We start from the raw sequence: 25,384 nt of genomic DNA on the forward strand, positions 1-25,384 counted from the left end.
CTATATTAATTCATATTGTTTTTTAAAAAGAAACTTTACTTTTGTTACTTAACTTAAGGTTTGGAAATGTAATCCATTTACCTAGCATTAAATTGGTGGTTCTTTGCAATTTTCTCTTGTCTTGCTTTTATTTATTGGGTGTACAAACTGGCCGCAAAAACAATGTCACGTTTGATTGCTGTAGAAGCTTCTCCCATTTTCTGGTAGAGAATCGGATCGCCAATGATGCGAGCAGCATCTCGGACGTCACGCAATGTTTCGTCTAATCGCTGAATACACCGCACAATCATTCCTTCTTGGACATCCGTCAACCCCATAATCTCGGCGAAAGGCTATCGGGAAAATAGGCATTATTACAGAGAAAGTCAAGTACGTTGAAGGCAAATTACCATTCCTTTGGCCCACTCGTAAACAACTTCTACCAACTCGAACCTAAACTGGTCCACAAAATCTCCGACCGCCTCCTTTAACCCACACGCCTGTTGCGTACGCCCAATCTTTTCGGCTATCTCTCGAATTCGATACCGACCCTATAGTAATCAAAGAAGAGTTAGTGCAAATGGTTGCTAATTTAAACAAATACAAGAAAATGCAGTTTTCACCTTTTCTAGAACAGGGGTCATTGTTGGTTCACTTGCGTTCTTTTGCTGAAATACCAGGCAGGAAAGCAAGGCAGCAATTTCAGCTGGTTGCAGTTCAGTGAGGACGTTGTGGAATACCAGCTCAGTAATTATCAGTTCGTGATTTCCCATTTCGCAAGCCACTTTGCCCTTCATTTGCACTGAGATATGGAGGGAAAAAAATGAATGGCTATCATTACACTGCAACCTGTTCAACATTGCTTACACGTTCCGTTGCCATCAACATAATTAAGCTCTTTTAGGACTTCGAGTCGAGAATGGTATTCAGCTGAATGTAGTAAGCTATCTTCAGACAATAAGAATTGGGTCCTCTGTAACTCTTCTTGGATGCTCATAGAGGCACTTGTTTGTTCCAACTGAATTCAAGAAATACGTAAAAATTAAATTTTTAAAATTCTTAAAATATTTTTACATGTTGCTCGAACTGTGAGCAGGCGGTGCAGGTTGCGGACGCCAATCTGTTTAACAGAATTGTCAGTTCCTGCATCTTTCCCACTAGATCCATGTTTGTCCACTTCCAATCTTGAAGTGGATTGATGACTTCAATGGATGCAGCTTGTGAAAGACGTGATAATTCCTGAACAGCCATGGAGCAACTTGGTCCAGGCGGGTTGTCTCTGGAAAATTAAAAAAAATATTAGAATTGAAATTTATCATGTAATATTTCAGCAATACCGGAAACGAGGTATTTGTCGATTATCCCAATCAGCGACAATTTTGTCTGACTCGATTTTGAGCTGAGTTCTGGTCACTTCCCAAATTTGTTTGGCTTTGATGAGCACAACGGCATGATTGACTCTTGATGTTGGATAGAACAAGCCTTTCTTTAACTGTGAGATGCCTAGCATCTTCGTCCAGATCAGGTCGTCCTTTTTGTTGGCCACTTCGCCGTCTCCACTAACCAGCAACAGAATCTTGTACAGTTTTTCTTTGGATCTCGAATCGACAGACAAGAGAATGGCTAGCTTGTTGCATCGTGATTGATGTTGGACGATCAAAACTCGCCCAGGGTTCATCTCGCGCACCATACTAGGATGGGATAATAAACTTTCCTGCATTTCTTCCTACAGTGGATACAAAAAATTAGTATACCTGTAAAATCAATTGCTCATAACACGAAAATACCTTTAGACGTAGATAGGCAGAAGCATTGTTGTAGTAACTATCAATGTCAGTACAAATATCACAGGCTAACTGGGGAATCATTTGGACTTGATCGTACAGCTAAAATTTAAAAAAAAATTATGTTAAACAGAAAGTCCAATATTCACAACATTTTGCGATAATTACTTTACCTTTTGCAACTGCTCCTTCACCTTACCCAACTTGGATTGCTGATGGTCTTCGCCAAAAGATCGCTTCATCATATCCTCCACGCGTAAATGCTCGACACGCAAAAGGTTAAGAATCATGGAATAGGTAACACGAAATTGGGACGACAGCTTCATCGGCTGTCCCAACATCATTGCGTGCAATTCACTTGATTCAGGAACATCATTTTTGCACAGAATGATGACCTTGGCAGATAGGGAATTTAAATAGAAATCGAGAGACAACTTAATAAATATATACTGTGCCGGTTGTATCGAGACCACGACGTCCAGCACGACCAGCCATCTGAATATACTCCGCCGGAAGTAAATTACGGAATCCCGTTCCATCGTGTTTGCGGATAGTATCAAACACAACAGTTCTTGCCGGCATGTTAACGCCCATTGCAAATGTTTCGGTGGCAAAGAGAAGCTTTAAAATGTGAACAATGATTAATTTATTCATGATTCAGAAAATTTAGAAATATAGACAATACCTTAACGAGTCCTTCCTGGAAGAGCATCTCTACTACCTCTTTCAAAATCGGTAATATGCCACTGTGGTGGACGCCAATACCTCTCTTCAATAGAGTCTGCATATTCGTTACCTAGAAGAAAATCTCAATATTATTTCTAAAATATTTGCTATGATTAAGATGTCGCACACCTGCGGCAGTTTTTGATCGGATCCTTTTAATCGAGACACGCATTTTTGAAAAAATTGATGAATGCGTCCTCGTTCCTCAGCTGTTACCAGATCAACCGATGTTAGTAGGGATGAATTCTGATCGCAACGATTGCGCGAAAAAGTGAATGCCACTACAGGCAATTGATCCTGTTTCTTGAGATGGTCCAGAAGTGCAATCAATAAATTTTTCTCTTGGGCTTGCCCCCAGCCTAAATGATGCAACTTATTGTAAAATAATTGTAGACATAACTACAATAATTGGCAGCACCTTTGTGACCACCTCCTCCACCGGGGGCTCTGCCAGCTTCTTTAGTTGGTACACCACGTCCTCTACCAGCCGCAGCTGCAGCTCCACCTGGTTTGACATCTTTCTCTTTAGACTTCTTGGCTTCCATAGCGGCCATGTACCTGTAACACGCCCAATAATAATGTAAAAAGAAAGCGAAAGAAAAAACAAACTTTGTCAATTGAAGGATAGCCGTACCCTTTGGGGACGAAAGCTCCTTCAGCGTTAACAATAAGGAACCGTTCGTCCTTGCTCTTGCCAGTCAAGCCCGTATACAGATAGTGTTCAAGAGGTACAGGTCGCTTCAATGTACTGATAACATACATCTTTCGTCCTTTTGTTCGACCAACCCAAGTTGCAAACTACAAAGACAAACAAAAACAAATATATTATGTGTTTAAAGCTTATAAATTAATTTTGGCCATTTTGCTTACTTCTGAGGTGTTCGGGACCGTAGCGCTGAGCATTACAATATTGACATGCGACGGAAGGAGAATCAGCACCTCTTCCCAAACCACACCACGTTCACTGTCATTAATGTAATGAACCTCGTCGAAGATAACCCATTCCAAATCACGAATGATGTCAGAACCATTATAGAGCATAGAACGAAGGATTTCTGTCGTCATGATGAGGCACGTAGCTTTGGCATTGATCTGAACGTCACCAGTCAAAAGCCCCACATCGGTGAAAGTAGTTTTAAAGTCTCGGAATTTTTGGTTAGACAAGGCTTTAATAGGTGAAGTGTAGATTGCTCTGAAATGTAAAAGTTGATTTAATGTTTCTCAATGAAAAAGGTTTGTTTAAACTTCACCTCGTCATATGTTTTTGAGATAGAGCGATTGCGTATTCGGCTACGACAGTTTTTCCTGCAGAAGTGTGAGCAGCAATAAACACATCTTCTCCTTTCTCGAGATGAATAATAGCCTAGAAAATAAGACATGGAATTCTTTAAATATCTGACAAATATAAAGTACTTATAACAATAAAATTTCGTACGTGTTTTTGAAATCTGTCGAGCTCGAAAGGCCAAGTAAACGCGGGGTTCGGAACAAGATCATTGAAGTTTTCCAGCGAAGACGATACATCAATTATCTCCGCCCAATCAGTCGACTTCAATTTCTGTTTCTCTGACAAGCTTAGTACTTTAGAAATGTCTACTACTGGAATGTCATCGAAATTTTCATTTTCGTTCTCCGACATAGCAATCGGCTTCTTTTCAGCTACTCGGCCGATAACATCTCATTATTTGCAAAACTATAGAAGAAATATAAATGGATTTAAATCACCAAAGTTGTTTTTCTTTGAGAGAAGTGGCTCTTCTTCAATCCATTTGAAAATGGATCCCTTCTCTTTGAGCAAATCAGCCAAGTCAATAACAGATGTGCTGTCAGATTCGACGATTAATTTAGAGTCTTCTTGCTGGTCGTTCGGTTTCGACTTCAATGGTTTTAGAGATGATGCTAGATTAAGGTTGACATCACTCGAGCCAAAATTCATTCCATTTTTGAATCCTGGTGGAACTGTTTTTAGATCTAGAATAAACAACACCCAGAGTTTTAAAGTTGCAACTTAAGAGACATTTAGACATTTTAATGAAATACCCTTTTTGAAGCACAATTCCTCCAACAGTTCATCCATCTGAAGCAAATCTGACATGGTTTCCGATGGATTCCACTCTAATCCACCAGGCCAGAATGGCACATTACTTGCACTACCTCGAACCCATTCACTTGGTGGTCCTTAAAATGCAATTCACACAAAAAAGCGCCATCATCAGTAATGAACAGCCATAAAATAAAATTCATTTTATTTTAGTCAATACCTGGAATCCTTTGTAAAGACATTGATGTTTTGTTTGTCATTCCTGCATGAGGAGTGACAATTTCAACAACTTCTGCCAAGGCTCCAGTATTGATGTCTCTCTCAACCAACAAGGTAGTCGGGGTTGCAGCAACTTCAGTCTGGCACAGTTGCTTCATGTTGGCATCATGTTTCCAGTATTGCTGGACCATTTCAAGATCATGAATAGGAAGAAGCTGGGGATTTTCTAAATAATTTTGGACTTGGGATTTCATTTCCACAAGAATAGGTGGTGCTCCAAAGGGTAGGCCGTCCATTTCTGAGTCTGAACAATTTTGTGGTGCTTATTAATTACCAATATAGTTTTAAAGCTGTTATCGGTTACAGCACTATACAGCTCAATAAAGAGCGATGGATTCTCCAACAATGATTTATGAAATGTCTCAAACGTTTTCATATAATAAAATTTTAGGCTTTAACAGATATGTTTGTTATGATTCCGCGCCTTGTATATTTTTATTCCACGAAACGTAGAAAGCAATGACAAAAGAGCCCTACAGGTGGCGGTAGAAGCGATTGTCATTCAAATTCAAAATTCATAACAAACAGTCAAACACGGACAAACAATTCAAATTTTGCTATAAAAATAACTACGCAAAGACAATCTTGTCAGGGTCAACATTTTATTTTAATTCAAAAAAGACAATTTATGCTTCCATAGCTCTGGTTATAACTTATAAATATATATTAATAGGAAGGCTTATTTTTAAATAGGGAGCGCATTTGTTTGAACTGAAGATAGTTCATGATATTGTTTCCCAGGCTATGAAAACAAAAAAACATATTAGACATTGATTAATGAAAAAAAGTAATTTAATTCATTAAAAAAAAGTCCTTTACCATGGCACCAAAGACGTGTTCCAGATCCTGGGTGTAGAGATGCGTCAATCGAATAGAATCCTATTGCAAACATACCGCATCAGTGTATAGTTGAACTCTCGTACCTCGCACCAATCAATCAACATCATTTATGCACAAGAAAAATACCTGGATATGGTTCTCGAGTAAAAGTTTCACGTCGATATCATCTTCATCAGCCCCAAAGGGATTTACAGCTACTCGACCGAAATTTAGCCAAATAAGAAAAATGAAAAACTGAAAATAACAGACATTTTTCTTTAGACCTTATATCGACAGCAAATAATTTTGCTTATGTAGAATTTCTGTAATAACCTGCATGCTGGGAATCACGGGAAAATAATTCACGACAACTTCCAAGAATTCACAGCTGGACGCCTCTTCAACATTACGGGCCATTAACGTAACCAAACCGTAAGTATAGACGACGATTATTACAGCCTTTGATAAACAATTCAGGTTAAAAAGTAAATGTATAGGCAATAACACAAAGTTGTCATGTGATTGTCATTATGATTTGTCATTATGTCATTGTCACAATGAATGTCATTATTACCTGAATAAGGGCGCATGGAATATTCTTCGTTGCAATCTTTTCCCCCAGAGAATATTTAATGGAATACGAGTTATTTAATCTATTTAATGTGAGTAAAATAAATCACTAAACCGTACTTTGATGGTGTTTCCGCAATTTTTCTTGAAGACCATTACTGCATCAGCACATTTAAGGAAATTGGAGTTCTCCATAAATCGATTTTGTATCGAGCATTCTTTTAGTAACAAAAACATCCAGTCGATGACCATTAAAGCGCGCGGTGTCTTGTTACGTTCGGTCTCCACTCTTTCCAAGATTATTCGTTCTTTCTCTTTTATAATTCCTAGAACGAGAAGAAAAATCCCACTGAATGAATCAAATGAAGGCCGTGCGTCCGTATTTCTCATAATCATTATCCATATTTTCTCATTACCAGCCATCTGAAGAGAAATCATGTCGGGGAACATCTGTAGAAAAACAAACAAATGAAATACAACCAAAATCAATATCAAAACCAATAACAGGAAACAAAAATTTATAACTGACCTTTCTCAAAGGTTTACAAACAACACGGAATGTGAGTATCCAGGCTAGGACCGCCCACCGGGCGAATTGTTCGACGATGACGGGCCCCTTAACAATAATTAGACCAATTAGAATGAACATTATTACATGATAAAGAGAATCGTGTTCGCTTTTACTTACTTCAGGCAAATTTTGCTTGAGCGACAAAATGAAATAAGTGATAACTTTAGCCGTCCCAGGAATCATTGTTTGCAAAGCAAATAGACGCTGCATGGCCGTTGTCGTAAAGAAGGTTAGCATGATCATGAGATTAATGGAATTGGAATTTTTGTTGCAATATTTCGCCAGCGCAACAAATGCTCTACAAATTTCAAAAGTACAAAAACCACAAGTAAGGAATTATTATTGCTGGTTTAATCTTTTTGTTTGTCAAATAAGATCAAGGTCAATTCCTACACGAAAACGGCGTTCATGTGAAATTGTTAAGTCTTTAGCGCTACACCACGTACACATTGCACTCTTGGCGCCCTTGACTATTTATTTCAAACAAACAAAAAACAAAGTAGCCCTATCATTTACACCCTGTGCGAACAAACCAGTGGGCGGCTAATTTCGGCCCTGAATAAAATAGGACAATATACGACCTAGATTCACTGTTCAAATTCTACTCACAAATCGCATAACTATAACTCACGTTTTTCCGTCTTCGTCGAGTACGAAATTGTGCAAGATGGTTAACATGTAATAAAGTAAATAGTACACCAACAGTTGCTTCCATATTTTCTTGTAGATACTTCCTCTCCATCTAAAATTATACAAAGAAACAATGATTTAAAAAATCTTGATTATGCCACTTAATATAGCTAATTAATTATTATCGAGAAAAACAAATTGGTTAGAGAAATATACATATATAACACCACAACACATTGGCCCTTGATTGATGCGTACCGTAAGAGAACACGAATGGATTCACCGATGCTGTTAGCTTCAGGAGCAGTTTGATTAAACGCAATGACTGATGGAACTTGACTAACTGTGCGCTCTAGATTACCGACGGACTTTAGCATGGTGCTGTTGGTAACAGAATTTTCATAAGTTAAAACAATAACACGCACTATTCTGGACAGACGAGATTCGTAAACGATGATTTGAACGTCACGACCAGTGCCAGACAACATAGGAACAGACCTGTTACAACTAAAGAGTTTTCGCTTTTAAATAAGCACCAGACACCAGCACTCGCGTGGAGAGCGTGAGATTAGTCAACAAAACATCGGTGGGTTTCCCCTATAAACGCAAGCGGAATAAACCCGCTGGGATCCGCTCACCTTCCTAAAACGAAACAACAAAAATAGGGTAGTGTATGAGAAAAAAAATCAGACAATCCCCTTTTAAAAATGAAACGAGTTGGCTACGTTTTGTTGGCACAGGTAACAGTTGCATTGTTTTTCTTAAAACAAAAAACAAAAACCAAAAACCAAACATCAGCAGGTATTTGTTGCGTAGAATGCCATCGAATGGAAAGGAATTGAGGAATAAAGATGATTTATTAAACCGAATATGCTTGCAAGAGTGTTATGAATAATGATTAGTTAATTACGGAACCAGTATTATTTTATGGTATTATTTTAAATTAGCCGATATTCTGAATCGCGAGTAAAATGAAAAGGCGAGAGAGGGGCCTTCATATTTACGTTATTGAAATGGGAAGATTTAGATACAGGAGCTCTGATTGCCAGCATTCGTAATTGTGTCAATCTCTTAATTATAATTAGATCCATTAAGAATCTATTGCTTATAGATTCTTTACATCTGAACATATCAGGAAAACCAGTTTGCGTTGACGCAGATCTCAGCTGAAATATATAGTATACTTTGCATTCAGGTCACACGTTTATCCTTATTGGGAACTTTCCACTGAATTAACCTTGGGGTATTCTGAGCGATGGATGGATTTGATTGAATTATATCTTGGGGGAAATCGGAAAATGGAATTTGGGCAGATTCAGTCAGACATGAATTTACATTTAGATTGGTAACTAAAGAAATAGCTAACACTTTGTCAACGTCTCCAAATATTTGGTTCAACCTAAAAAGTGTGGCACACCGCATCCGTTGCGAAATACAATCCGGAATCCTTGGACTTATCGTGAGAGGATTACGATAGTTGTCCTACGACAAACAATCAATTTCCTTGACCAACGAATCCTTATACAACAAACGTCTGTTTTTATTTGCATTCTCCGCGCGGAGTTTGTAAGAAACACGGATGCTAAAAAAATCTACTTTGCATTTCGGTTGGCCAAAATTTGTGATTCTCATTGGCACTGGATCAAACGTTTCAAATAGCGTTATCGAGAAGGGACTTTGTAACAAAAACGTAATTCGGATAAAATGTTTTTTGGCCTACCTCTGAACTGGCGAAATAATAATTGAATTCTTCATAAGGGCTTACCAGGAGTTGTTGGCGGGCAATAAAGGAACATTGGCTGACCCTCTTTTTTCTGATCCTTGGAGCTTATTTTCTGTTAAACCCTTATAGTACTATATTAAATCGGCAAGAAAGTTGAATGTTGAATTTTGAAGATCACAAAAAATTTGATTTATTTACATGTTGACGTGTTACACGTTCTTAGGATTGTAAACACCGTTTATATGCTGTTGAAGTATGCTCATCTAAATGGGAGCAGCAGTTTGAAGGGAAGATGCTTCATTGTATTGCTTCTGGGGCTAAATGAAAATTAAAAAAAGGACAAATGAATTAGTGGGGAAATCTTGTATACATAGTAATTAATAACTTGACGAACCATAGCGCCAAAAATGTGATCCAATTCCTGAGTATAAAGATTTCCCAATCGATAAGAATCCTATGGATGTAAAAAGATGAAAATTCGCTTCTGCAATCCGACTGCAGAATGAAATGCATTAAGAGGAATACCTGGATATGTGTCTCTAGTAGCAGCTTGACGTCAATATCATCCTCGTCGGTTCCGAAGGGATTCACGGCCACTCGGCCAAAATTCAGCCAGATGAGAAAAATGAAAAACTGGTTAGGAAAACAGAAAAACAATAAGATTCTCACAAAATAAGTAAACAAACGTACGGTATTTTAGGAAAACAAAATAGAAACCTGCATGCTGGGAATCACGGGGAAAAAATTAACAATTCCTTCCATGAACCCACTGCTGGCCGCCTCTTCAAAATTACGAGCCATTAACGTTACCAATCCGTACGTGTACACGACAATAATGGCAGCCTAAAAAAAAAAACATTTCAAATTAAATGAATTATTTTTAAAGATGAGATTATTCAAACGGTCAACTTCACTCTCATTCATTACCTGGATAAGGGCGTACGGAATATTTTTGGTTGCAAACTACGTGGATTCCATTGCAAATAAATTTTACAATAGTGTCAGTTTCATTTAAAACGAAAGGAAAAACACAAAAAAAGATCATACTTTGATCGTGTTTCCGCAGCTTTTCTTGAATGACATCACAATATCCAGAACTTTAAGGTGATTGGACTTTTCAGTGAAACGGTTGTGTATCGCGGTTTCTTTTAGTAATAAAATCATCCAGTCGATGACCACCAAAGCGCGAGGTGTCGTGTTGTGCTCCGTCTCTACCCTCTCCAAAATGCATCTCTCTTTCTCTCGAATGATACCTGATGAGTTAAATTAATGTTAAATAAAATAAATCACTGGAAACTCCAATATCAGCATTACCAGCCACCTGAAGAGAAATCATGTCAGGGAATAACTAAAATTCAGGAAAAATGAAGAAACAATTAAAACGTAAAAATTAATGAGATATAGAAATTAATTCTAATAAAACCAAAAATTAACGAACCGCTCTTAGAGGTTTACAAACAACGCGGAAAGTGAGTATCCAGGCCAGTACCGTCCAGCGTGCAAATTGCTCAACAATGATCGGACCCTTCACAATCACACGATGTCATTTGCTTTTATAGAGATCGCACAGTAAATCGTATATTTAAGAAATTACCTCAGGCAAATTTGTTTTGAGTGACATGATGAAAAATGTTATGACTTTCGCCGTTCCCTGATTTAAATTTTTTTTATTAAATTTTTTTTTTTTTTTTTTTTTTTCCATATTACCGGAACCATTGTTTGCATAGTAAAGAGACGTTGGAGAGCCGTCGTTGTAAAGAAGGACAACATAATCATGAGGTTAATGGAATTGGAATTCCGCAGACAGTATTTTGCCAATGCCACGAAGGCTCTGCAAATGGGAGAATCAAAAGTAAAACCATCATGACTTGTGAATGTGCATACCTAGCCCGATTATTGATTACGCATTAACTGATTTAAATAAGACCATGGCCGTTACAAGCCACAGTACACAATTCGCTATGGTTACACTCAATAGATTTACGCCCAAGGACTTGGGTATTTTTTTTTCTCCAAGAAAAACCTTTTGGTGGTGCTATTTCGTGCGAACAAAGACTGATGGTCATCGATCTAACGTTGGCCCTGAGCGTAAATTCTAACTGAAAAATGACAAATTTGCAATTCAATGTAAAACTTACTTTTTTCCGTCGTCGTCGAGCACATATTTGTGTAAAATGGTGAGCAGGTAATACAGAGCGTAATAAACCAACAAGTCTTTCCATATTGTCTTGTAGATGCTTCCCTTCCAGCTGCAATTAAATAAGAAATCGTTATCAAGCGCAATCTAAAATATCAACTGCCGCTACATAAAATCTGATTCATTCATTCATGTTGGCGATTGTTTACCGTAAAAGTATGCGAATGGATTCACCGAAACGGTTAGCGTCGGGTGAAGTTTGATTAAAGGCAAGCACCGATGGAACTTGGCTCACTTGGCGAACGACTTTACCGTGCATCGTGCACAATAATTTCCGATTCAATCACACGAGCCAATGTTGAAACAATCAAAAACTATCCACGACAACTTCACCGCGATACCAGCCGTTTTCCAGCGCCCAGCCGTTCTTCACGGATTCTTGGTTACTACTAGACGGATTGTTTCTCTCAAATATGGCCGGGTCCCATCACGTGTGTCGAGTTCCAGAAGATCGCCCAAACTACGTATAAAAATAAAAATTACGGAATTCGCCCGTTGGCTTCCGTTGGCCTTGCTCAGAAAAAAAAAAAAAAGGAATAACATTATTCTGATGCGGTGGCCGAAGAACAGCAGCAAAATAGAGAAAGAAGACAACTAAATTATACTCTGAAAACTTGCTGGACTTGTTTTTTTGAAGAGTCCGAAGTACTTTCATGCTTTTGTTCAACTTTATAGAGACCGGTGAATATACATACTTAATGCAATGCCCCAAGCCCACAAGACTCGACGATCTAGGAAGTATTTATCAAGGACAATGAACTCCCAATTTCTCCAGGTGGGATGTTACAGAACGCATCTTCGTAACTGTATTTGCGGATTGCGGTTTTCCGCTCTATTCTACTGAATGAACAGTAACCCAAGTGCCAACATACTACAGACATGCAATACTATGCAAATGTGCTTTGAATGAAAGTACCAACGGTCAAGTGTCCCCTGAGTGCTGTCTGTAGTCAGGAATCTCCTTCAGGGCTTTGTTCCCTGCGACTAATTAGCTCATTCTTGTCGCATGTCCCTATGTTCCGTTGTCGTGAGGAATGAGTTCTTGGCATTAAATGTATGAAATCGATAACGCGCTGTTAAAACTGGACTTTTCCACTCTATACCTGCGGAGTTGCGATTCTTTTGAAAGTCACCAATCGACGATTACGCATACATATCTCAGGGGCTATGACGACATTGTACGATGGCTGGGGTCAGGGTGTTTTTTCAAATGCAAGCCTCCGGTTGTTTGTTGAGTTGAACAAGGTTCGATTGACGTCGATTCAGGAATAAATCTGACCACTGACGAATTCCATGAACGAATTATTGCCCATAGATGTTAGAACACTCTAGATGGAAGAGTAGAAAGTAAGTACGTTATACTTTTTGGGACATTGTTATGGAGTAAGGAAACTGTAAGAAGCTATACTTAGCGTTGGTTGGTATCATCTGCAGAGATCCTTCAAGAAGTTCTATATTATCTAACGACATAAAATCCAAAATTCAAATTTCAAGTAGTAAAGAAAAATCTATTCAAATTCGTATGCCAAGATTCAGTTTTTTTTTCCCGCTTTGGATTCCTGGGTTTATTTTCGAGTCCTTTTATGGTCAGGTTAAGATATGGTCGTCATGGCCACTATCTAGCAGCAGCGAAAGAAATCTCAACAATCACCTTTAGTCACTTACAACAAGCGAACAAGTGTAGCCTTACGTTATCTACTTCCCAGGTTCCTAAGCTAAAAGGTCGACATTTATTCTCGCGCGTGATTTTCTAATATTTTAATTTTTTAATCGAAAGCTTTGTGTTTCCCCATTTAAATGACAGTGCCAATATGAATTCGTTTCCAAGGAATTTTGCTGTAGAGGACGGGCGAGCGTTCACAATTGATTTGGCCCGATTGGACGACTTTGCGGAAGTGGTTGAATTTAGGAAACAACACTTTAACTCAATCTCACCTGCATGTTACTTGGTCAACGGTGGAAAAATCGATATAGATAAACGTGTCCGTGAAAGTACGCACAAAAATTTGTCCAGCTGCGAGAAAAATCCGGTATCGTTGACCATGCGCGATTCGACTGGCCGGCTGGTGGCTATTGCACTAAACAAATTAATAGAAAAATCCGAGGCCAATGATCATTCAGCTCAACCACCACCTCAAGAAAAGCCACTACTGATTGTGTCACTAATTGACGACCTCGAACGAGGCATTGATCTGTTTGCGACTTACAACACCAAGACAATTTTTGAACTTTGGATTATGTCAGTCGACAAAACGTATGGCCAACTGGGCCTAGCAACAGCGTTAGCGACTCTGTCACTCGACTTGGCTAAGGCCAACAACGCCGGAGCTGTCAAATGTTCGGCGGTGAGTCAATACAGTGCCAAAGCTGCTTCTAAAAACGGCCTGGAGACGATGCGGACCATTGATTACGCAACTTACGAATTCAACGGTGATAAACCTCTGGCCAATCTGACCGACCTGCTGGACGAGCATCCCGTCGCACGTTTTATGGCACGTCGCATATAGAATAGTTTCGCACTCGCCGTGATGAATCTCTAATTGTGTCGCGCCAGCTTAAATAAGAAATACAAAATCCATTCCAAAAGTTCCAACACCTCATTGACTCACTTCTGTTGTTTGAACTTGGGATTCGATTACCATTACCCGCATTTACCATCATGTCACTATATAATCAACACCACCAGAGTAGAATTTTTAGCTAAATTTGTCCTACCTTAGAGCCCGGGAAATACGGCCAGGCCTCCACAAGTGCTCCATCCGTTGAAGAATTGAATTTGAATCCCACCAGGCAGGATAGGAAAAAGGGGGTCCTCGTGAATACCCCCAGACTCAAATGGGTGTACACGAGGAAATTTAAAGAAAGGGTGGAGAAGAATCCGTAACTCGACAGACACGATAGTTTCTTCCATCAAACGGGATGCTGTTTATCTAAAGAAAAAAAAAAAAATGTGTTACGTTAAACAATTAGAAGGAAACATTTAAAATGAGACAATAGTTACACCATAATAAACAGGAGAATATAAGGTTCCCATGTAATGCGCTGAATTCATGCAAGTCATGCATCATAATTTTAAAGCAGGTCCCAGGAATAAAAGTAACGAAAGTCATTACTCAAGCTATGATAGCGAGATTGTTGCTGGTGACAGGTTGACACCTGCACAAGCAAAACTTGCATGTTGTGTTGTTAAGATGGCTAGTTAAGGCCTCAAATCTGCACAAAGAAGGTAGTGTGAACAAACTGCCATGGATTAACGGGGCACATATCATTAATGTAAACCAGAAACTAGATTACCCAAATTAAAAGCAGGTTTCTCTTCTATTTCAGCTCCCATAAATCGATTATAATTATATTCTTAGTTTAATGTATTACCTGGTAAACAGCATGGAGTGTGTATGAAGCGATTCCATAAAGATACGCGACCTGAGTTGACAAGACGACCACATTTTCGTAATTTTATTCGTTGTGCTATTCATCATGCTGCCACGTACGTTTCCCAAAAATTGATCGTCCCGTTTTCTTATTAAACTTAAAGCATGGTATTGTAGGCTTAAGCATGGTTATAATACTAAAGCCTCGATAAAGTTAAACCTCGTCTCTTCGACCATGTTGCTCTTCTTTCCAAACGAAAGCAGACGACACCAATTCTAATTAGCCAATAGCCTATAGCCATGCTAAGATATCGATAGAAATCAGTTATCAGTAATCGACATTCTGGCTTTTAATCAAAACTATTTTACTTGTTATAAATTTGTAATAAAATTAATTGAGAAAACAAATTGAATTTGGATTGAATTCTATTTTATTGAATTGAGAGAAATTTCATTTTATGACTGACAATCTAGAAAACAGTTAATAAATCAGTCGTTGCTCAAGCATCTCCTCCGTTCCTCCTCCGTTCCTCCTCCGTTCCTCCTCCGTTCCTCCTCGTTCCTTCCTGATTCCGCCGTCACTTACAGATCCTTTCCTGTACGCTTCTCATGAGACTTTTTCTTATGATGACGATGCTTCTTTTCAGTCTTAGCAGCCGGTTCTTCGGGAATAGAAATCCGTGTCCTGTCTCGTCTCCCTAAACCGACCACCGATCCAACACCCGACAACACCGATTCAACACCATACAACACCGACCTACCGGCAGACAGCGCAGTCGAACTGATTCCCCCCACGGCGCGTCTTAGTAGTCCCGGACGGACGGGTTCCTCGGGCTTTTCGCGTTTCTCTTCAGAATGTTGCGGTCTAGGCAAATGACTCTCAGAATGACGCCGTTTCTTGTCGCGTCGCCTCCTTACCTTCCGGGTACCAGCAGCAGCTTCCGTCTCCAACCGAGATTTAACTATCCGAGCGAATGGCGAAATCTCAACAGCCTCTCTTGTTGGATCCAGATCGGCCTCTGGGTTTGGTGCAATCTCATTTTCATCCGGTACTGCTGCTTCAATCACAATTTCCTTTGTTATCTTTTTGACATGGTGTGCTTCCGGAATGGACGGCAATTCAACATCCAGGTCAGATTTCTCTGAGGTGTCGGCTTCTGGTGTTTGGGGATCCTCATCAACGACCTCGTCCTGGACATCCAACTTCTTTTCATCCGGTTTTTCTTCAGCATCGTTTTCTGCGATAGATTTCTCATCCGGTTCCTGTTTTTTATGCAAAATCGGATCGACCATCGAGTGCCACATTCGGCTAGCCAATCCGGGATGGTCGGGTAAGTCAGCGTTGTGGACAACATCTTCTTCTCCGTGTCCAATTTTATTCAGGGAATGAGACGGAGTCATCTCTTTGTGGGCATCCACTTGTTGATGAATTGCCTTTTCAATCAACTCAAATTCCTGCAGCTCAGGCTTTTCATCCGCATCCAAATGTTTCATGCTTTTTACATTCCTGACAGGTAGGCGTTTTTGGGGCACTACTGGGATCGACGGTTTCTGAGTCGTGGGAGGAGCAGGTTTGGCTCGGAATTGCTTTCTGCTCGTGAAATTGTCAACATTTTTCTTCTTGTCGGGTAAAGGAACTGTTTCAGGGGATGTTTCACTGTGCGGATGCAAAATTGGGTCGATCATCGAGTGCTACATTCGGTTTACAAGTCCGGGAGCGTTTGCTTTCTTGGCCACTTCAGTCTTGGTTATCTTGGGAGTCGAGAGAACAGGATTGGCTCTGAAAGGTTTCAAATCTGTCCCGCCCGTCTTCTTAGCGTCAGGTTTATTGGTCATTACAGTCTTGCTTTTCTTAGGAGTTTGGTAAGGCTTATTGTAGTGGCTGCTGGGAACAGGGTTGGCTTTGAATGGTTTCGGTTTCAAATCTGTCCCGTCAGTCTTTTTAGCAGCGCTTGTCAATTCAGGTTTCGGGGAAAAAGTCCAATCACGTGGATGGAGCTTTTTGTCCAAATGAGTTGGTAATGGACGAATAGTCTGGGATTTGGGAATGGCTGCCGTGATTGAGGTCGAGCCAAATCCTTGAAAACGGAATCCAACTTTATTGGGCATTTGTGGGGCCCCATCAGCCATGGTGGAATTAGCTGGTACTATTTTGATTTTATCCGGATTCAAAGTCGTTGGTTTGGTCGCATTGACTGTTGGTTTTGCCAATTTGACCGGTCTCTTATTGTCGATTTTGGATTTGACTAAAGGAAATTCTTTTTTCGTTCCGGGAAGTTTTCGAATTGGTTGAGTATTCATTCCCGTTTTTTTGAGTTCGTTTTTGAGTTCGTATTCGTAGGTTAATACAGAACGTATGATGATTGAGGTAGGTGGAGAGCCCCTACTTATAACCTAGCCATCCCAAAATTTCATCAGCAAACCCCTGTCACCACTGATTTTGCCCCATTTTTTAATTAACTGTTTAACGGAAATTGTTTTAAATAAGATAATATCAATCCTTGCTATTTTAGCAATAATGTTCAATTATAATTTTAATAATTAATCAATTCAAACTTATTTTAATTAACAATTAGTTTTCTTATTTTGAAGATGATCAAAAAGTCCTGTCTGGCTGTCTGCTCCTGTCCGATCCTGTCCATTCCTGTCCATTCCTGTTCATTCCTGTTCGGTCCTGCGTGTCGTCAAGCGCGAATTATGTAATCACATATTTTTTACTTATGAATTAGGACAGCACAAACAATAATTGGAATTAATTATTGGAATTAATTTAAGTATTTAACATATGGATAGGATAGATATCAAAAAGGTAAATTTAACTTACAATTTTCACAAGGTTTCTTAAGTAACTCTTGTCCTTACACTAAAATAGCAAATATTCTCTAATAGGCTAATAGAAATTAAAGGGGTACTCTGAACTCCGCAATTAAGAAGAAAAAACAAATTAATCATCAAAACCATCTAACAGAAATTTGAAAATTGAATTACCATGGCGCCAAAAACTTGTTCCAAATCCTGAGCGTAAAAATTAGCCAATCAAAAAGAATCCTTAACAAAAAATAAATTACAAAATAAATAAAAACGTTTTCTGTTAGCTATGACACTCATCCATCAATTTATTTGTCCTAACAATACCTGAAAGTGAGATTGCTATGATGACATTATACGATGCCGGCTACGCAAAATTCGAATTTAAAAAAAATTAATTGAACTGATATGTTTGGGTGATTGTTGAATAACTGCCAATATTCGCTGTCCGGTTTTTTCCCGCTGTGGATACCTGGAGGTTTTGCGAGTCCTCTTATGGTAACGTTAAGATATAGTCGTCACGGTCACCAGCAGCTGGCAGCTACCGAATCAGCAGTCAAAGAAATCTCAACAATTACCTTTAGTCACTTACAAACAAGCGAACAAGTGTCGCCTTACTTTATCTACTTCCCAGGTAAAAGGTTAAAATTTTTTCTCGCACGACGTTCTATTATTTGCGATTATTTGAATAGTTTCATTTAAAGCTTTATGGTTTCCACATTTAAATTACAGTGCCCATATGAATTCGTTTCCAAGAAATTTTGTTGCTAAGGACGGTCGAGTGCTCACAATTGATGTGGCTCGATTGGACGAATTGGCGGAAATGGTTGAATTTAGGAAACATCACTTTAACTCAATCTCACCTGTCTGTTACTTGGTCAACGATAGAAATAACGAAACGAGCGATATAGATAAAAGTGCCCGTCAAAATGCGCAAAACCATATAATGTTCAGCTGCTTGAAAGATCCGATATCGTTGACCATGCGCGATTCGACTGGCCGGCTGGTGGCTATTGCACTAAACAAATTAATAGAAAAATCCGAGGCCAATGATCATGCAGCTCAACCACCACCTCAAGAAAAGCCACTACTGATTGTGTCACTAATTGACGACCTCGAACGAGGCATTGATCTGTTTGCGACTTACAACACCAAGACAATTTTTGAACTTTGGATTATGTCAGTCGACAAAACGTATGGCCAACTGGGCCTAGCAACAGCGTTAGCGACTCTGTCACTCGACTTGGCTAAGGCCAACAACGCCGGAGCTGTCAAATGTTCGGCGGTGAGTCAATACAGTGCCAAAGCTGCTGCTAAAAACGGCCTGGAGACGATCGGGACCATTGATTACGCAACTTACGAATTCAACGGTGAAAAACCTCTGGCCAATCTGACCGACCTGCTGGACGAGCATCCCGTCGCACGTTTTATGGCACGTCGCATATAGAATTATTGGTGCACTCGTCGCCGTGATGAATCTCAAAAATGTGTCGCGGCAGCTTAGAAATACAAAGTTTTTTTTCTTTACTTATCTCAGCAGTTATTTAAACTTGTGAAACTTAAGTAAGTGCATTAGTTCCGAGTTCACGGAATTGTATTTTATTTACACGTTCACTCACATTACTACCCAAAGATGTTGTACTATTTTCCAACAGGGGTAGCATTTTGCAGGGAAGAAGCGTCGTTGTATTGTTTTTGTGGCTGAAAATTAAATAGCGCAAAAGAAGAAAAAACAAATTAATCATCAAAACCATCGAACATAAATTTAAAAAATCGAAATTACCATGGCGCCAAAAACTTGTTCCAAATCCTGAGCGTACAAACTTGCCAATCGATAAGAATCCTGTATCACAAAATAAAGTAAAAACATGTTCTGTTAGCTATAAGACTCATTATCAACTTAATTCTCCCAATAATACCTGAACGTGAGTGTGGAATAAGAGTTTGACGTCGATGTCATCATCGTCAGTTCCGAAAGGATTGACAGCCGTACGGCCAAAATTCAACCAGATGAGGAAGATGAAAAACTAGTTTTAAAATAAGAGTAAGATGCGCTCGACTACTTGGTATTATAAGAAACACTTTTATGACACGAACCTGTAGGCTGGGAATCACGGGAAAATAATTCACGATGCCTTCCAAGAAGCCACTGTTAACCGCTTCTTCAAAATTTCTGGCCATCAAAGTGACCAGTCCGTAAACATAGACCACTATGATTGCAGCCTTTAATTAACATTTTAAACATTTCATTATGTAATAACATAAAAACGCATAAAAACTGTTATAATTTGCTAGTACCTGAATGAGGGCGTAAGGAATATTTTTGGTTGCAAACTGTTTAATTTTCCGAAAGAAATTTTGTTATTCCAACGATAAAACGATAAAATAGAAATAAAAGAAATAACCCATTCTTACTTTGATAATGTTGCCGCAGTTTTTCTTGAATGCCATTACAATATCCAGAACTTTAAGATGGTTAGATTTTTCTGTAAAGCGATTATGTATTGCAGTTTCCTTGAGTAGCAAAAGCATCCAGTCGATTACAATCAAAGCGCGTGGGGTCTTGTTCCCTTCGGTTTCCACTCTTTCTAAAATGCATCTCTCTTTCTCTCGAATGATTCCTGATTATACGAATGATTATTTAATAAAATTTAAGCTTGAATAAAACTTGAATATCTTCGATTCATTACCAGCCACCTGAAGCGAAATCATGTCAGGGAACATCTACAAATGGATAAAACAATGAAATTTAATTAATGAAATTTAAATAATTAAGAAATATAAGAAACAGAAAATTAACTGACCTTTCTCAAAGGTTTACAAACAACACGGAAAGTGAGTATCCAGGCCAGTACCGTCCATCGTGCGAATTGCTCAACAATAATCGGTCCCTACGTGTAACAAATAGGAAGTTACATCATCAGCTTATAATTTTACAGTCAGATGTGCATGATGAATGCGACCCTAATTTGACGAATTACCTCAGGCATATTTGGCTTGAGAGACATAATAAAAAAGGTGATGACTTTAGCCGTCCCAGGAATCATTGTTTGTATGGAGAAAAGCCGTTGCATGGCCGTTGTCGTGAAGAAAGTCAGCATAAGCATGAGGTTGATGGAATTGGTATTTTTGAGGCAGTATTTTGCCAATGCCTCAAATGTTCTGTTAAACGACACAAATTATATTGGCGAGCTGATTACGTGTACGCCTGTGAAAAGGGCCAAGGTCCGTCTAGAGTTTCATTTCATAGCGCCCAAGCGGCAAATTTCTAACCGGACCCTCACGGGAGCTCGTTTGCACAACATGTCGCTTATCGGCCTCGAATTATCGACGATTAATAGGAATGAAATGAACTTACTTTTTCCTTTCAATGTCCAAAACCCCGTGCAGTATTGACAGCAAGTAAAAAAGAAAGTAGTACACCAGCACGTGTTTCCAAATAAACTTGTAAATACTGCCCCTCCATCTAATAAAATTAATTCAAAAAATGTAAATCGAATTAAATTTGAAAACTATGAAAATACATGATAAAAGTAAAAATTAGTTTGATGTTTACTTACCGAAATAGTATACGAAAAGATTCACCGAAGCGGTTGGCGTCCGGGGAGGTCTGATTGAACGCCAGCACCGACGGCACTTGACTCGTGTTGCGTTCAAGTTGAACGTGCGATTGATTCTTGTCGTAACGCATCGTCTAATTTTTGTAAATATATTTCGATTCGCAAATCACGCGTGATACACACTTTGTTCAGAGTTGATGGAAATTAAAAATCTCAACTCTCGTCATGCGGGAATTTTGAACGTCACTATTTAAAAGCGCAGCCGCGTCTCCGCCAGCAGCCGATTACCACGGAAACTCTTTAAAGACTACTTTGATCCGTGGACATTTTACCTTTCAAATAATCGCCCGAGGTGCGGGCTTGTCACGCGTGTAGAGTTTTAGAAGAAGCGGGCTGAATAAAGAAGAAACATGCCCGCTGGCTCTCTATTGCACCTAAATGGAACTAACGAAAAATTTGGTCAAATGGAAAAAGGAGGACCCCACACAACTCAGGAATGTTTTTACATAATTAAAAGGAAACCAAAAGTTTTGTTTTCACCAACAAACTAGATATGCCAACGTAAAAGGCATAATGTAAGATACCGTATTTGGGTATAACTGCGATTTTAGTTTTATTCACTGCCGAATAAATATTGAAGTGCAAATTAACTTTCAACATTACTGCGTCTTTAGAATCTGTTGTGCGGTTTATTCTCTGTCCTTTGGCTTACTACTTTCAAGCGTTGGTTTTGGTAAAATAAGAAAATCTTTGAGCTTTCTTGACCTTCTGAAATTTTCTTTCTTTGCCTCCGTATACTTTCTTTTTTCACCTATCCCTACCACCACTCTCTCTTTTCTTTTTTCCAGACGATTCGTACGGGGGGGGGGACAGGTAGACGAACTGACGGGGTATAATAGCTGGCGTCCTTGTAGGCTACCGGCATTCTTTTCTCGCTGCAGGCATCTTGTTGCTAACTCGTTTAAATCAAAGGAGAAAAAAAAAAGAGGGTTTCTATTTACTTTGGGATTTGTTTGTTATTCTGCCATTGAAAAGTACTCGGAACGAACAAAGTCACGACGAGCGCACCGCCCGCTTTTACGTGTAGCGAAAATGTTAGCGGGTTACGCCGGGTTACGCTTTTCGTGAAGTGCTGCTAATATGAATTATGAACGTGCGGTGACGTAGTGCGAGATGCATTTATCAAGTCGTATGATTGCCTTGCGTAAACTGTTTCCCGCAAATATAGCATCCGACGATCACAAAGGGGTCTCTGTGTTGAATTTATAAAGACACAATTGAATAACGCAATAACGATGAATCATCATGTTTATTTTAGATTCATTCACCTGTCAAAAAGTCTATGGTACAATGATAATAATGTTGTGTACTTTGATGGGTTACTCAATTATTTCTGTGTCTCGTAGAAAAGCACGAGCCCTATTTGTCATCTGACGTTTAAAAAAATGGCGTAAAACAGTCAGGGAAAATGTTATTTGCATGAAATATTGTTATTATTAATCAAATTTATTTTGCGGCAGAGGCAGCATTTTGGTTTGTGGAACCTTCCGTATTTGGTTTTGGTGGCTGTATAAAGAAATTTAAACAAAAAATCATTTTTAAAATTTCTGCAATGCTTATAAGACAACAGCAATAAACTTAACTGACCATTTCTCCCAACAAATCCAACAGATCCTGATTGTAGAGTTTTGCCAATCGGAGGGAATCCTGTCATAAATGTTAAATTTTAAACGTTTGTCGATCAACGACAACTACGACATATACCTGGATATGAGTAGCAAGCAATTGTTTCACGTCGATATCATCGTCATCGCTACCAAAGGGGTTGACGGCAGTGCGACCGAAATTCAGCCAGACGAGAAAAATGAAAAACTGATTGAACATCGAAAAATGATAAAAATTGAAATTTAGTTTTTGGAATGATGGGTGAGTGATAGTTCACCTGTATGCTGGAAAAGGCTGGAAAATAATTGACGATTCCACCCAATAAGACGCTCTTCTCAACTCCGTCAAAATTCCGTGCCATCAACGTGAATATCCCATAAAGATAAACGACGATTACCGCCACCTTTGAATGTAAAACAATGTATTAAAACCTGCAATCAAGAAAAAGAATGATGATCATCTGAAATAGATTAATCAAATGCTTACCTGAATCAGAGCATAAGGAATATTTTTGGTCGCAAACTATTGGAGAAAACAAAATAAATTTTAAGAATTAATTATGAGAAAGTTATCACATTATCATTAAATATTTGTGTCAAACCTTGATAGTGTTTCCGCAGTTTTTCTTGTAGGCCAACACATTTTCCACGGATTGGAGGTAATATTTATATTCGGCAAAACGGCCTTTCTTGTGCGTTTTCTTTATCAACAGGATCAACCAGTCGATCACTACTAAAGGACGCGGAGTCGGGTCTCCTTCGATTTCCATTTTCTCTAGAATCATCCGCTCTGCACTGTTTTGTATAATTCCTAATGGGCGCATCGAACATAAATTTAAATTATAAGCAAAGAACATTTTGATTGAATTCGTGATTTTACCTGCTCTTTGGAGTGACGTCATGTCCTTAAACAAAATAAAATTCACACATTTGATAAACAAAACACATTTCAAGATACATTCATTATTTAACTCGAATAATCAATAAATCACGCATAACGCTGGCCATAACCAAATAATGATTTTTCACCGGAAATAAAAATATAAACTTACCGGAAATAAGTCTCTCAAGGGTTTGCAGACGATACGATACGTAAGAACCCAAGAAAGAACCACCCAACGAGCGTAATGTTCAACAATAACTGGTCCCTTGAGTGCGAAAATGTTTTACAATATTAAATCATGCCCATTCAATTCTTATAATAGATTAGACACGACTTACTTCGCGTAGATTTGGCTTAAGTCCCATGACGAAAACGGAAATAAGTCTGGACGTTCCCGCCATGTTGATTTGAACGCTGAAACGACGTTGCATAGCCGTTGTCGTGAAAAAGGACAACATGATTATCAAATTCGTCGGACTTGGAGGGTTAGTCATGCAGTATTTCGCCAAAGCCTCAAATGTTCTGTCCTCACAATTAAAACAATAACACACAAACAACTGGTTAGTTCATCAGCTTTTTAAAAATATTAAAAGTCAAAACGTATAATAATCACTTTTTCTGTTCTCCATTTAGGGCAAATTTATGCACAACTGTCAGCAGGTAATACAGAGCGCAGTAAATTAAAAAATGCTTCCATAATGTCTTGTAGATACTTCCTTTCCATCTGCAAACAACGGGAAATCAAATCATTATTAATCGTGATTGCTAAAAGATGCAACTTGAACGTATACTGAAAGAGAGTTAGAAAGCTTTCTCCAAACATAGGAGATCTACTCTGCTGAGCGGGAGTACTCAGGATCGAAGAAATGGCAGGATGTTTGGTCGTATTGTTGTGCCAAATGGGAACGGCCGTCGTCGAAGTTTGCTGCTGAGACGCATTGAGATTATTCAATGGAATCTCAGTGATTGCATTAACCCTCTCGTTCCTTGTGCTGTACTGCATTGCTGAAATATTAGAACTCATAAGTGCGACGGATTATATAATCAACTTATGGAGTTGTGGAGAACTAACGATAGACACGCGCCACTTGCAGACGCTCGCTACTGACTCTCTGATACCACAGAAACTACCCTATGCGAGCAAACTTCCCAGTGATGACGCCCTGGACGAATAATAAATTTTCAAATGCCCTCGAGCTATTGTGGAATACATATTCGCAAAACCCGTTCCACTACTTTCTTTCTTCTTTTTTAACACAAATCGCTTTAACAATGGCTTCCTCAACTCTACTCCCAAATTTAATTTGAAGGGCAGGCGTAATTAAAATTATACAATGTATTTGTAAAATATAAACTTCCTTCTTATATACTTAAGGAAAGGGGGTTGCGTGGCAAAGACGTTGAAATCAAGTTATAGCAATGTCGCTAAATTGACAAATTCAAAAGGTTGAAGTGGCTATAAGAACAGACTACCCAAATGGGGAAGACCCCCAGTGTTATAACCTTCCGAAAAACTGGACGATGATGGGCGTGGTGCCATCGATAGAATCACAATCAACAAGGCAACGGCCTTCAAATGTTCGAGCACAAGTTTGTGACGAACCGGTAATGAGAGAATTTTTCGCGAGCATATCAGATTAATTTAAGCCCGAGGGCTTCCCGTCTGTAGTATTCAGCAATAACTATCGTTCTTCTGGATTGTAAAATTTCATTTAGAAACGAAAGAAGGAACAGCATCAGTGTCAAAAGGGAATCAGTGACAATCGGACGCGCTGGTGG

At 39.0% G+C, this 25,384-nt stretch overlaps 4 protein-coding genes across 20 annotated transcripts; all 4 read right to left on the bottom strand.

Annotated features, from left to right (window-relative positions):
* Nucleotides 1-114: 114 nt before the first annotated feature.
* Nucleotides 115-5,239, bottom strand: LOC124196364 (helicase SKI2W-like). Its single transcript, XM_046591394.1, has 20 exons — nt 5,121-5,239; nt 4,751-5,055; nt 4,530-4,667; nt 4,215-4,460; nt 3,925-4,148; nt 3,740-3,852; nt 3,360-3,681; nt 3,124-3,287; nt 2,908-3,047; nt 2,619-2,848; nt 2,449-2,559; nt 2,214-2,384; nt 1,937-2,158; nt 1,767-1,865; nt 1,317-1,705; nt 1,054-1,258; nt 847-997; nt 603-781; nt 390-530; nt 115-332 (listed from the first exon to the last, which is right to left on the bottom strand). Exons 2-20 carry the CDS (start codon nt 5,043-5,045, stop codon nt 132-134), a joined length of 3,741 nt encoding a protein of 1,246 aa, XP_046447350.1. The 5' UTR covers nt 5,046-5,055; nt 5,121-5,239; the 3' UTR covers nt 115-131.
* Nucleotides 5,240-5,433: 194 nt separating this feature from the next.
* Nucleotides 5,434-14,960, bottom strand: LOC124196367 (bestrophin-4-like). Of its 17 annotated transcripts, none has more exons than XM_046591405.1 (16): nt 12,728-12,893; nt 12,015-12,647; nt 11,469-11,829; nt 11,261-11,371; nt 10,830-10,953; nt 10,717-10,773; nt 10,561-10,647; nt 10,437-10,470; nt 10,170-10,375; nt 10,050-10,085; nt 9,840-9,965; nt 9,648-9,755; nt 9,517-9,576; nt 9,321-9,439; nt 9,165-9,253; nt 7,480-7,511 (listed from the first exon to the last, which is right to left on the bottom strand). In XM_046591405.1, exons 3-14 carry the CDS (start codon nt 11,576-11,578, stop codon nt 9,386-9,388), a joined length of 1,113 nt encoding a protein of 370 aa, XP_046447361.1. In that variant the 5' UTR covers nt 11,579-11,829; nt 12,015-12,647; nt 12,728-12,893; the 3' UTR covers nt 7,480-7,511; nt 9,165-9,253; nt 9,321-9,385. The 17 variants fall into 17 exon arrangements, with proteins under 17 accessions (XP_046447357.1, XP_046447356.1, XP_046447373.1 ...); XM_046591410.1 differs by lacking the exon at nt 7,480-7,511 and adding an exon at nt 14,035-14,052 and having other exon boundaries at nt 8,187-9,253; nt 12,728-12,779; XM_046591409.1 differs by lacking the exon at nt 7,480-7,511 and adding an exon at nt 13,255-13,391 and having other exon boundaries at nt 8,187-9,253; nt 12,728-12,779.
* A 4,102-nt stretch (nt 14,961-19,062) lies between these two features.
* Nucleotides 19,063-21,697, bottom strand: LOC124196370 (bestrophin-2-like). The gene is made up of 12 exons (XM_046591419.1): nt 21,565-21,697; nt 21,059-21,502; nt 20,857-20,964; nt 20,480-20,660; nt 20,303-20,389; nt 20,189-20,222; nt 19,914-20,119; nt 19,797-19,832; nt 19,596-19,721; nt 19,418-19,525; nt 19,282-19,341; nt 19,063-19,199 (listed from the first exon to the last, which is right to left on the bottom strand). The coding sequence occupies exons 2-12, from the start codon at nt 21,187-21,189 to the stop codon at nt 19,140-19,142; spliced, it is 1,137 nt and encodes a 378-aa protein (XP_046447375.1). The 5' UTR covers nt 21,190-21,502; nt 21,565-21,697; the 3' UTR covers nt 19,063-19,139.
* Nucleotides 21,698-22,348: 651 nt separating this feature from the next.
* On the bottom strand, nt 22,349-25,273 carry LOC124196371 (bestrophin-1-like). The gene is made up of 11 exons (XM_046591420.1): nt 24,397-25,273; nt 24,219-24,329; nt 23,944-24,127; nt 23,775-23,870; nt 23,603-23,627; nt 23,325-23,533; nt 23,210-23,245; nt 23,001-23,126; nt 22,823-22,930; nt 22,706-22,765; nt 22,349-22,624 (listed from the first exon to the last, which is right to left on the bottom strand). The coding sequence occupies exons 1-11, from the start codon at nt 24,627-24,629 to the stop codon at nt 22,565-22,567; spliced, it is 1,248 nt and encodes a 415-aa protein (XP_046447376.1). The 5' UTR covers nt 24,630-25,273; the 3' UTR covers nt 22,349-22,564.
* Nucleotides 25,274-25,384: the final 111 nt, after the last annotated feature.

Source organism: Daphnia pulex, chromosome 6 (assembly GCF_021134715.1).
Source record: "Daphnia pulex isolate KAP4 chromosome 6, ASM2113471v1".
NCBI lineage: Eukaryota > Metazoa > Arthropoda > Branchiopoda > Diplostraca > Daphniidae > Daphnia > Daphnia pulex.

Bases quoted from the DNA above. Each gene is read 5' to 3' on its own strand.
- LOC124196364 (XM_046591394.1), bottom strand. From the start codon at position 5,045: ATGGACGGCCTACCCTTTGGAGCACCACCTATTCTTGTGGAAATGAAA. The intron at 4,461-4,529 runs GTATTTCATTAA...TGTTTATTCTAG, and splicing joins GGAATTGTGCTTCAAAAAGG to ATCTAAAAACAGTTCCACCA. The intron at 998-1,053 runs GTAAAAATATTT...TCTTGAATTCAG, and splicing joins GCTCACAGTTCGAGCAACAT to TTGGAACAAACAAGTGCCTC.
- LOC124196367 (XM_046591400.1), bottom strand. From the start codon at position 7,887: ATGTTGTCTGGCACTGGTCGTGACGTTCAAATCATCGTTTACGAATCT. The intron at 6,649-6,727 runs GTCAGTTATAAA...GTTTTTCTACAG, and splicing joins TTTGTAAACCTTTGAGAAAG to ATGTTCCCCGACATGATTTC. The intron at 6,525-6,614 runs GTAATGAGAAAA...TTCTCGTTCTAG, and splicing joins GATTTCTCTTCAGATGGCTG to GAATTATAAAAGAGAAAGAA.
- LOC124196370 (XM_046591419.1), bottom strand. From the start codon at position 21,189: ATGCGTTACGACAAGAATCAATCGCACGTTCAACTTGAACGCAACACG. The intron at 19,342-19,417 runs GTATTATTGGGA...TTTGTGATACAG, and splicing joins TATTCCACACTCACGTTCAG to GATTCTTATCGATTGGCAAG. The intron at 19,200-19,281 runs GTAATTTCGATT...TTTAATTTTCAG, and splicing joins AACAAGTTTTTGGCGCCATG to CCACAAAAACAATACAACGA.
- LOC124196371 (XM_046591420.1), bottom strand. From the start codon at position 24,629: ATGAGTTCTAATATTTCAGCAATGCAGTACAGCACAAGGAACGAGAGG. The intron at 24,128-24,218 runs GTGATTATTATA...TTGTGAGGACAG, and splicing joins CTAAATGGAGAACAGAAAAA to AACATTTGAGGCTTTGGCGA. The intron at 23,871-23,943 runs GTAAGTCGTGTC...TTCGCACTCAAG, and splicing joins TTAAGCCAAATCTACGCGAA to GGACCAGTTATTGTTGAACA.